The sequence below is a fragment of the Chlamydotis macqueenii genome, chromosome 3, assembly GCF_036417535.1.
Source record: "Chlamydotis macqueenii isolate bChlMac1 chromosome 3, bChlMac1.mat, whole genome shotgun sequence".
Lineage (NCBI taxonomy): Eukaryota > Metazoa > Chordata > Aves > Otidiformes > Otididae > Chlamydotis > Chlamydotis macqueenii.
Genome location: NC_141558.1, coordinates 48,308,305 through 48,320,642, shown reverse-complemented (window position 1 = coordinate 48,320,642; position 12,338 = coordinate 48,308,305). Strand labels below are relative to the sequence as shown.

At 37.2% G+C, this 12,338-nt stretch overlaps 1 protein-coding gene across 1 annotated transcript in view; it reads left to right on the top strand.

Moving 5' to 3' along the window:
• ATG5 (autophagy related 5) overlaps nucleotides 1-12,338 on the top strand; it is an 81,208-nt gene that overhangs the window by 52,801 nt on the left and 16,069 nt on the right. Inside the window, exon 7 of the mRNA XM_086744564.1 lies at nucleotides 1,460-1,577. Coding sequence (XP_086600690.1) covers nucleotides 1,460-1,577 — 118 coding nt within the window. The remainder of the gene's footprint in view (nucleotides 1-1,459; nucleotides 1,578-12,338) is intronic.

The following is a 12,338-nucleotide window of genomic DNA, read 5'->3' as shown; positions in this document are numbered from 1 at the left end:
GTTGCTTATACGGATACTCAAAGAAAGGGATTACCTTAACATCTTAAAATAACCACAGTTCTTAAATGCATCTGTAGATCGCATAAGTTCCTTTGCTTCCTCTGCAGCAATGGGGAATATTGCCTATGTTGTGGACAGTGGCTGGCAGTAGTTACTACCAGCTGATTTGCTGGTTTTTGCTTCCAAAAGAAATTATGATGATGCGCAAGATCTAACAGGACCCATAATTGCAGCAGAAATGGGACATACATGTTCTTTAGAACTGACTAATTGCTTAAGGAGGCAGAAGACTCTAGGTGGTCTGTTGTAGAATCATAGAATGGTTTGGGTTGGAAAGGGACCTTTAAAGGTCATCTAGTCCAACCCCCCTGCAAGGAGCAGGGACATCTCCAACCAGATCAGGTTGCTCAGAGCCCCATCCAACCTGGCCTTGAACGTTTCCAGGGGTGGGGCATCCACCACCTCACTGGGCAACCTGTTCCAGTGTTCCACCACCCTCATTGCAAAAAAAATTTCTTCCTAATGTCTAATCTGAATCTACCTCCCTCTGTTTTAAAACCATTACCCTTCATCCTTTCACAACAGACCCTGCAGAATAGTTTCTCCCCATCTTTCCTGTAGGCCCCCTTCAGGTACTAGAAGGCCGCAATAAGGTCTGCTTAGGCCTTCTCTTCTCCAGGCTGGAGAGCCTCAACTCTCTCAGCCTGTTCTCATAGGAAAGAATCAAACTTGTGTGTGCTCTGTTTCTTGTGGCTGAAATAGTTTGAATTTTTAAACATAAAATCTACTGGAAAAAAATAATCTGACTTGAGCTATAAGGGTACTTGTTTGCTGTTAGAAGTGCTTAATATGTTTCTAAAAGGAGTAAGATAGACTATTGCAGAAGGTATTGCATATTTGTTACAAAATTGCTTAGACTTGGCCAAACATACAGGCATATGTTGAACTCCAAAATTTGTGCTCACTGTTTGTTTTACTTAATTTAAGAAGATACTGAAATCTTTTGCTGAAGCAGATCCTATTCCCATAACAGGTTTTTTAAAAAAATTATTTATTTATGATTTATTAATTTTTATTAATTTTTAAATAGAAAAACATAAAAAACCTCAAAAGCAAAAAATAAAGAAAAAGAAAAAAAAAAAAAAACCAAAACCCAACACACTTCTATCTCCATGACACTGTTTATAAATTATCTTCAGTTTTCTTTATGTCCATGACACTGTTTGTAAATTATCTTCAGTTTTCTGGAGTGTCAACTTACTTTCAATTGTGAACAAGTAAAAACTCCCCTGCATTTCATTATATGCATAGAATGCAAGGGGGTTAAAAAAAAAATGTCAGACATTGCTTCTTCTGCAACGTCATGTTCTGTCCTGTCTTCTACCTATCTCAAGTAGTAATGCTACCTACTTGCATGGTCCTTAAATTGTTGATTTTGTTGGTTTTGTTATGAAAACAGGCAACAACAGAGAGACCTTTTATACAGAAGCTATTTCGACCAATTGCTTCAGGAGGAGAGTTGCATACTTTGGGAGATCTGCTAAAAGATGTGTGTCCTAGTGCTATCACCTCTGAAGGTACCGTAGAAATAACTTTTCTACAATAAGATTTTTTTTTTTTTCTGTTGATTTATTGCTAGAGTTTTCTTAATATGAGGATTTTGGAGGTAGAACTATGTCTCAGTATCAGAGTTTCAGATTTCATTCCTTCCTGGTCTTCTAGTGTTCTCATTACACATCACTTGCACTGTTTGGAGAGTGCTTAAGCCTTCCTGAAAAATTAATCTCTCAAATTTTATTTTAAAATTCATGTACTCCCTTACCATAATGCTGTTCTTAGAAAATAACATGTGAATGTTTTTATTGCGTTTTTAACAAGTATTCTTAAAGCAACAGCAACAGAAGTTTTATTTTAAATTACTTTTAATGTTATATTGCATAAAGTTTTCATATGTAAAACTCCAACATTTTAATAGAAATCGAAGATGCTTTCAGAATACTATTTTCCCCTGTTGAAACCTGGCCTTTAAAAATGTGCCAGAAAAGAAAGATATTATTACAAGTATGTAATAGTTTATGCATAGTTGCTAGGTAGTGTTGTGTGGCAAGATACCAATTAGTTAATGTAGCATTATATAATTTCATAAAATAGCTTTTGTTGAGCAGCACTTATTCAGAAAAATAAGCATTTCTGGATGTTATTTTAACCTCAAAGATTACAGCTATTGCAACTCTGATATACTTTTTAAATAGGGTAGATGTAAAAGTTATGTACTCTGCAAACTGAGATCAAAATTATTTAACGTGAAATGTTTTTCATCTTGTTCTTGCTGTTGTCTTACCAGTACCTGTAAATGGGTAATTTACTTTTTTTTTTTAGTCAATAAATCACAATTTCTTTTGAGAAATGTCTGATATTCTAGAGATCTCAGCACAGAATTTACCAGTGTAATATCAGCATCTTTTGACAGAAAAGCACTACATTTGAAATCAATGTAAAAACCTGTAAGATGTTGTACATAGAAGTTGTGTAATTCAAAATCAAATGGTTGTCATGGATTTCTTTAAGTATGGTGGTCTTGGAAGTTGACTGGAATCTCAAAGTCTTTTTTTTTTAATCCCTGTTTAATACTTGTTAATACATGGAAACAATTTCTAAAAATAACAACAGGTAAGAAAAATATGGGATGTTGTTAGCCATGTGTCCATTTTTTCTAAAGCTACTATAAATTTTAGAGCATACTTCCAGGTAATGCTTTCAAATAACTGTCCAAAAGATAAAGCAAGATACAGATAGATACTTGAATGTTAGCACAAGCAAGTTCAACCATCTTTAAGTACTTAGGTGTGAGTATCCTACAGACACTAGTGAAAAGGTGCAAAGTGAATTTTAAAAAAATAATTAGAAGGATGATGTATTTTGACTTGGAAGGAGGACAAATTAAACGAAAGAAACTCAAAAAGCATTTATGCAAAAGTTATTCCAGGATATAATGGATGTTAATTTTTATGTGGATTTGCTAAAGCTGCAGATCGGGAACGTGCTAGTTTTACTGCCTTTATTAAAAGCATGAATGTCATGTAATTTTATCTGAGTACCAGTGACTTGATGTTTCCCACTCGTAGACCTTCTTTTCAGATGTTGACAAATGTGCCAGCCTTTAATAACAGAATAGAAATGTGCCATGCTAATTGCTTGCTTCATTCTTTTTAAAGGCTGAAAAACCCCTATACTGTTTACTCAATGGGGGCAAAAAAAATTGTGATTACTTTTAAGAAAAGAAACTAAAATAGGTACTATTTCTACACTTAAGAGGAGCGATTTGAAATTTGCCTGAAAGGTTTCTTTGTATTGGTATATACTTGTCTGTCCCTGTATAAATCTACTTAAATTTGACCTAGTTGTGATCCTTGAGATTCTACTGAGCAACTTGCAAACTTTTTAAAATAACTTTGATCCCTCATGTGAATGTGATCTATCTAGAATTCAGCAGAATTTTTTTTTGTAATGCAGCTTTGTATTGTTGCGTTGTTTTAATTGTTCCTCTTATGTTCTGAGCCTTCTCCTCCTCTTCTGGTAGGTAACAGAAGGAAAGATGTCTCAGCTAAATGCAGGAGGTAACGTGAACTCTTGAGGAGATATGGGGGTAGACTGATACGTAGAGCTGGTGGAGGGGGAGGCAGACTGACTGAACAAGTAATTTGGAAGAAAATGACAGATCTGGGAGTCATTAAATGTGGTTGGGAGAACGACCATAAACAATGTGGCAGGATGAAAGAAACTGGGGCAAAAGCCAAAAACTGACACAATAACTGTGAACACCTGGACAGAGTAAGTGGGATCAGAGAAGATAAAAGGATGAGGGAGAAAAAGAAGCGTATTGCATGTGGATCATACACTGAGATTGTGCAAGGCATCCGTGAAAGAATGGGAGCAGAAGTCCTCCTGGCAAAGTGATTCAGATGGTCTCAAGACCTATGTGGAGAAACAAATTACATCAAAATTTGAAAAGAAGGGCAGTTTGCACTGGCAGAAGGAGAAGATGCAGAGGGATAGGTGGTCAGGTGGAGCTGGAGATAGTTGGATAACGGACTGGGGAAAACTTGTTTAGGGTTTGCTGTGCAAGTAGACTGCACCCCAGACAGGAATACAAAGGAGAATATTAAGCATGGCAACATGGAAAGAAAAAAAAAGACCTAGGAGATAGATCAGGAAAAGGCAGAACTAGGACAAAATGGAGGGATTGTAGACAAAGAATCACTTATGGAAATAACCTGAAAAGATAGAAGCCCATGACAGCAGTGATTCTTAATGCTGAGGAATATGCACAAGTAAGATCAGTGCATTTAAGAGGTGTGAAGGGCAGCGCTAGTTTAGGTTTGACTGCTTCAGTTTGTCATATTTTCTTCACTGATGATTCAACTTAGCCAATAAGTGAGCTTTGATTATTCTCTTGCTTGGCTTAATCCACACATCTCATTCACTATTCAAAGGTAGCGTGCACCATATTAAGTGTTCATGTTCTAATACAGCTTTGAGCAATTAAAAAAACCTCACTAACTCACTAAACTGCATAGTGCCACTTCTGAGTTTTGCCTATAGAAATGTTAGCAGCCATAACAAGGACATACTTCTCCCTTTTCCCGCAAGTGGACTAGACTCCTGAGACTACATCTGTGCTGCTGAAGTCTCCTTGAAACCCACTCAATCAACTCATTTTCTCTCTGATGCTGATTCACTGAGTGTTTGACGAGCTTCCCCTACCAATAGACGCTGCATCAGTTCAAAATGCAGCAGAAATTGTAGAGCTGAGTGAGAATTTTAATACGAGAATTTAATTTACAAGCATTTTTTTGAAACATGGGAAACTATGCATAAATGTTTTCCTTCTAATGTAGTTAGATTCATTTGAAGTTGAATACTTGAAGTTTAGGAGGTGTCAAAGTTGTAGACTGCCTGTACAATCTTAATTTCCATACACATGCAAAATGGTCATTATACAGCTTATAATCACACTCCACCTCTCATCTCCCTTTGTTTTCGGTGAGACTTTTGTTTTCCTGCACAGACTGGGCATGTTTTAGTGTCAGGGCTGTGTGGTGAAAAAATCATTGTCCTGATTGTTGAAATGATGGATGGAGAATGAATGTGCTTCAGGATGTATTACAATTTAGGCAGCTGAATACTGCCTTTGGGAACTTAATTCAATTCTTTCTCCCTTAGGGAGTTCATTCATGTGTGATACTAGGCAAGCCGAGTGTTACAAAAGCACCCATTTTATAGAGAGGAGCACCAGAAAAATCCAGTGATCAACATGAGTGTTCTGCTGAACAGCTTGCTTGCTTGTACTCTGAATCAGCAAGAGCTCTGGGGCTTTGAGTGTGGAAACATCAGGCACTCTCTGAAGTCAAGCTCTAGGCCTCTCATTACTCTTCTTCTCTCCCACTTCCTAAAAAATTGATACTTCTGACCATGATGTCTCTTTGACTTTAGTATGTGACCTGTAAAGTGACGATAATACAGTCTCTTTCCACAGGAAAATCTTGACGAAACAGTTTCTGAAAGAAAAATAGCTTGTGGTCAAGGCTGTTTGAATGTCATTATATTAAAAATTGTCCTCTTTGAACCTTTTTTGGTATCTTCTAATTTTTGTTCTTATAAAGTTACATATTTTCTCTTAATCTACAATTTATATTTATTCTAGTCAAGGCATTAATATAATAGTGTAACAAAATAGAATATGTTATCAACGATAGATTAGAAAATGATGGCAAACTCTTTTCCACATCTGGATTTTCAGACTTTATTCACTGTTATCAAAGTTTAGATCTACTTATTTTTTCTGAACAAAGGAAAAATAGCAATATCTCATCAAAGATATGCTTAAAGACATAATACATATTGATGAAGCAAGTTATTTTCAACATTTTTTTACTCTTATTTTTAAAAAGTAATTTAGATATTTTTCCAAGACTGTTTTTTAACCTCCCTCTTTAGTGATCTAACGTGTTGGTGGCATTAGCTGCATTTTTTGTCAGTGCAACATAATCTGTATGAGCTTCTTATTCTTTCTGTTTTTCTCTGTCTGCTGAACTTTTTTCCCCCCTTTTTCCTCTATGGTTTTCTCTTTTCCAATGACTTTTCATTCAACTGGAAGCTTTGGGGTAGTTGTGGTGATTGCTTGCCTATGGTGACATCCGTAACTGAGCTTTGTGCCGTGGGAACACAGAACATATATGATTTTCAGACTCAGCATTTGTAGCCTTATATATGAGCTGTTCCTGCTGCCAGATACTTAGGGACCACCACAAGAAGAGGAAGGGAAGGGTTTAAAGAACCACCCACAGTGTCTATATGCCTTTGCTTTAGGAAACGTGGATATAATTAAGTCTGTCTTTTAACTGTGCTGAGAAAAAATATTTAAATGAAAAAATGTATTTATATATGTGAACTGAATATGTATGTTGATTACCAACTGTTGAAAACATAATGTAAAGAGCACTGTCAGAAGTAGAACAGGTTGAACAGTGACATTAAAACACCGATAGTGAATATTATCTTTGTAAAATATTGTGTCATTATTACTTTGGACTGTTAAAGACTGTGGGTAAGTGTTTAGATACTGTGTTTTATTTAAATTAGCTTATGAAACTATTTATTCAAGGATTTTATTGTTTGTTCAATGCTGTACAGTGCTCACCTTTCTGGATTCCTAAATAGTTTCATCTCCTTAAACCATTCATCAGAGGAAAACTGATGGATAAAAGTTAAAGGCTTTTTGTCATGGGTGGTGTTAGACTAGAGGCAAGAGTGGCTCTACTTAGTCTCTCCTTTAACTCTTCAGACTGCAAGGAATGTTAGCTTGATCTTTTTTTGTCCTTAATCGCCACAGTGGAATTGTTGTGGAGACTGTAGCCATTTGGAACTTGTTTGTCAAAACGCATATCAAGCAATTTATACATGACTAGTAGGGATTAGAAAGTGTGAAGAAAAGCAGTACTTCAGATTAGAACAAGCACTAAAAATCCAATGTAGTTCTTAAAAGCTCTGGCAACTACATTAATTATCTTGATTGTAAAGGATATCCTGTTCGTCTAGCATGAGAATAAATTCCTACCTTTATTAGTAGCAAACATCTTTACTAATAACACAAGATTGAGAGAACCTTCAGAGAAGATGCTCATTTTTCACCTTACAATACTCCTGCTGCAGTTCTTACACTGCTTTCTTACGGAAGATTAGGTTAGAACTGACCTAATATATAACCCTCCCTAATTTTCTATCTAAATGAGTATTTAGGCAGCAAATGTGTTGAATCAGGGATTTCCTCATTAGCTGAGTAGTTTTTCTTTTTCCTTGTGCCTGTTTAGCTGCTTCACAGGCAGCGGTTGTGGTTATGTAGCAACAGAAATAGTAAGACCAAGTCATCACAGAAAGTGCATCACCTTGCATTGAATATTGAAGCATTTCATTTGTTTCAGTTTTTTTTTCTTTCTTCTGATCCTTCTGTATTGACATGAAGTTTGGGAAGCAGTGAAGTCTTACTTGTCATGTTTAAGAATATTAATTTTAATGTTTTTTAAGCAAAAACTAATCCAGTAATAATTTCCTCTGTATTGCAGGCTACTCTATTCTCTCTTTAAGATGTTATCTCTTGGTTTTTAGTTATTGCAATAATAAATTGTAGTTTATCAGTTGCACAGCAGTTCATAAATGAAAGACACCTCAGTCTGAGATTTTACTATGAGTAAACCTATACTGTCTATTAGTACACTTTTTATTTACTATATTTCCATATTTTTTTAGTTAAATTTGTTTAAAGGCTGCATACAATTGTGATTGAACTTGGGAGTTCTGTGTTTGTATAGGTGATAACTAGCTTGCTATTCATGGACTGGGGAATCCTTACTAGAAGGTGTGCAATTTGATTTCCCTTGTCAGTCTTTTAAAGTAAATCTTTGCAAGTTCTGCAATTTGAGCATATTAAACCGTGTTTAGTTCTCAGTTGTGATCATCTCTTCTTGAGGGGACAGTGGTGCTTGGTTTTGGTTTTATGCTTTTTTTCTCCCTAGTTGTTCATACTTAAAACTGAGGCAAACTAGTCATTTAGGTTTTGGGCAATGTTTAATTATTTATGATCTTGATCCTAGTATCATGGAAGAGTGGCACCTATTTTTCAGTTCTTTTTTTGACTTTTGTGGGCCCATCTTATTTTCTTTCATGTCAGTGGCTCTGCAGCTGTTTCCTTTTTTTTCCTGCATCATGTACCTTCAATACCTCTATCCTAGTCATACATAACTCTCACTATCATTTGTTACTCTTTTAATATCTGCTTTTGCATCCTTTAGAATTGGCGCTTCTACTTCTTTGACTAAGCCCGCCATAATTTATACAACTATGTTTGGTTTTCAAACCTTAGCTAATTTCCTGATAGAAATAGATCTAGATCTTCAGGGAAGTAGTTAGTCATTGTCACTTCTGCTTTAGTTTGTTGTTCTTGCTTTCCGTACTTTTGTCCTGTGGTGTTCCTTTATCTATACTTCTTCAGTTTCCTTGAGTTTTCCAACAATTTTTTGTGCCATTGGATATGAAAATCTATAATATTTAGATACCTAGGAACTGTGTCTCTATCAATGTTTGTCCATTTCCCAGTTTAGATGTCTTGGTTTTTAGATGCCCTCTAAGAAGACTAATGCCCTGGTTACTCAGGGAAGTCCAGAATAAAATTGTTCAATATACCCCTTTTCATTCACTGATTTACACTCCTAAAATTCTACAAAGATCCTTTCCACCCAACAGTCCAAAGTCCTAGTTTTACTTCTCATAGACTGTGCATCATGTAGTTTTGAATCTAAGCTCATGACAGATGTCTCTTTTTATTTTAATATGGAACACCCATTCATGAGGACTCCAGGGTTAGAATCAGATTATTCTGATTATTCATGCTACAGTTTTCAAGCTTGTTTTCTGATCTTTTTTTTTTTTTCCTATGCTTGTGGATGCCACTTGCACAGACAAAAGTCAGTCTTTTAATTGGACAGTTCTTGTGTGGTAACGTGTAATTGTCAGGAGTAACGTGAATTGTCGGTAGTTCCAGTTCCAGAAAATCAGATGGTCTTTTAAATAACTTGAGAGTTATTACTACTTATGAGGAGACTTAGTGTATTATGGAGGAGTAGGCTTGATATTGCCCATGGTCTCTTAGACTGCAGAGTTACGATTTATATGCAGGTAAAGAAAAGAAGATGTTAAAGACCATGTTGTTGCCTGCAAATGTAGTATATCGTCACATAGCTGATATGGTAGAACACATTACTTAGGGGTGTTTTTCCCAAAACTGCTTAAAGACAAAATTATCTGTGCCTGAAGCGAGATATCACCATGGCTATTTCCCCCAGTGTCTAATAACCTCTATCTTACGGAGACTTAGGTAGGTTACCTTGCTTAAAGCAACAATGTCCTTTATGACGGATAAATAAAACTACGTGTTATCTATCTATTGCTGCTAGAGAGGTCTTGCTGCATTGCCCCACAGTTTTATGCACCTGATGATGGGTGTTCCTGTTGCCAATTAAGGGACCGTTGTTTCCAGGAGTAGTGATAGCATTTCTGAACTTCAGAGTTGATCAAATTTGAAAAAAAAAACATGCATAATTCATAGCAGTTTAGGGAAAAAAAAAAGTTTAGTAGACATTTATGAGGTTCCTATTAAAGAACATCCTAATATTGTAAACAGTTCATTCAGAAATGGTGACTCATCTTATTAGGAGAAGGAGATGAACACAGTATGATCTTACATAACTACAGAGCAGCAACTGCAAGAGGAAACAGTGTTGAGTTCAATAGAATGCTTTGAAGAGGCAAAGGGTTAAAATGATAGAAAACAGAGTTGTTCTGGGGGAGGGAAAGACTTCTTTCCTCTTCCACCCCAGAAATTTAAGACATTGTGCATAATGCAAAGATAAAAACTGTACAATGCAGAAGGAAACTTTTTTCTTCCACTGCTATCATGTCTAAACACTTCTGGATACAATTTTAATTTGCCAGTGTTGTTGAAGTCTTCATAAAACTTGTTTTGATTTTTGTCTCATGCTTCCTTGAAGACTCAAATGGTAAACATTTGGACATAATGACGCAAACAGTAGGCTATCAATCAATCCCAGTTTTCACAGCATTGTTGTTCATTCAGAAAAGCTGTGTGAACTGACCTCTTTCTGCAGCAGTGTCATTAGTTCTTTCAGAAATAAAACAAGGATCAAAAAGACTTCCAGGATTTCTCTCTTAAGACTTGCTGTACTGAATGATTTTGTAAAATTAGGGATCAACTGTTTTCAATTAACTCTTAGCTTTCTTTAATGTATATTGTATGAGAGACACATTAATTGTTTTTGTTCTCCCTCAGTTTTCTAAGCATTGACTTACAGTAAATTAGTCAAACAGAAAATTGAATTTAGATTAGATTTGCCGTGCAGGCTTCTAATTTTTCTGCAAGTGACAAATAGGGCAATAGAGGAGGTAAATGTATGCAGCGGGAATGCTTTTGGATTAACATGAAATATAACTAAGCTTGCTCTGTCTGAGGTCAGAATTAGCTAGACCTTGGGTTTACCATGGGAGCTGCACAGCACCATCCCAGTCCTTGCTGCTCCAGTAGTGAACCAACTTAGGAAGCTTTTCGTCCCCAAGTCAAGCTCGTAGGTCTGACTGCTTGTGCTCTTTGCAGGCTGGTCTCTGCTTTCAACACTGGTACAGTGTTGAAATACTTTTGCAGGCCACCTAAATTTAGAACTAGAACCAGCCCTGGTCAGTTTTAGGTAGTTTAATGGCCACACTTCCATCCTACATGGATATGACAGTATTGTGAAGGGTTAGAGGACTTGTAGGCATATTAAAAGATTATTAAAAGCTCCCCAGTGATATGAATTCTAGTCCGCTGTCTCTTCTAGTGCGAGAGTCATCTTGCAGGTCAGAACTGAACTTCAGACCGCTACTTAAGCAATTCCGCCCTCCTTGTGTCCTCGACTCAATGGTGCTGTCCATGTTAGTGGAGGTCATAATGTCCAGTGTGAGTCATGATTTATGCCTGTTATCTTTTCCCAACCAGGCCATCTGCTTGGATTGTACTTCTACATCTGCCTTTCATATGTCTGACTTCCAACTTTTTGTTTTGTTTTGTTTTACACCCACACACACCTACCTGCCCCAGTTGCTTGTTTTTGTTTTCCCTGTGTTAAAATTGCATGCCTTTTGATTTAGTAGTTCTTTTGGATCGAAAGGGGTGAAAGTCCAGAGGTTGGCTTAAGACTATAGAATTAAATAGTCATGACTACAGAATTAATTAATATAGAATGAATTTGTCATGACTACGCAGAAAGGTGCAAATAATCTGAGGGTTAATTCTGTGGCAGCTGTGTTGTTTATATGTCTTCTTGTTAGCCATCTTCATTTCTAAACAAGCTCTTTGCATGATCAGAAAGAGCTTCCGTGTATGCAGAATGTTCTGGCTTGCTTGCTCTCAAAACAAAAAACATGGTGAGAGTCTGGGTCTGGTTGTGATCCTTCTGCATGGAATTTGTCGGGAAACAACAAGCATAACTTGGTTTTAAGAATTGCTCCAACTTCACCTCAAATTGACTATACAAGGACTGTCTGTTTGGTAGCTTGTGAGCCCTCTGCCCCTTGCCTCGTGGCAAATCGGATGAAATTTAACAAGTCCAAATGCTGAATTCTGCACCTAGTACGGGGTAACACCAGACACAAGTATAAATTGGGAGAGGAGTGGCTAGAGATCAGCCCTGCAGAAAGGGATATGGGGGTGCTGGTCAGCAGCAGGCTCAATATGAGTCAGCAGTGTGCCCTGGCAGCCAAGAGGAGATACTGCATCTGGGGTGCACCAAACACAGCACTGCCAGCCGGTCAAAAGAGGTGATTGTCCCGCTGTATTCAGCGTTGGTCTGGCCACACCTTGAGTACTGTGTGCAGTTCTGGGCCCCACAATTTAAGAAGGAAGTGAAGGTCCTTCAGTGTGTCCAGAGGAGAGCAACAAAGCTGGTGAAAGGGCTGGAAGGAATGTCCTATAAGGAGCAGCTGAGGACTTTGTGTTTGTCTCGTTTGGAGAAAAGGAGGCTGAGGGGTGACCTCATTGCTCACTACAGCTTCCTGTGGAGGGCAAGTGGAGAGGGAAGTGCTGATTTCTTCTCCTGGTATCCAGTGGTAGGACATGTGAGAATGGTTCAAAGCTGCACCAGAGGAGGTTTAGACTGGACATTAAGATACATTTATTTACCAAGAGAGCGGTCAAACACTGGAACAGGCTTCCTAGAAAGCCTGTCAGTGCG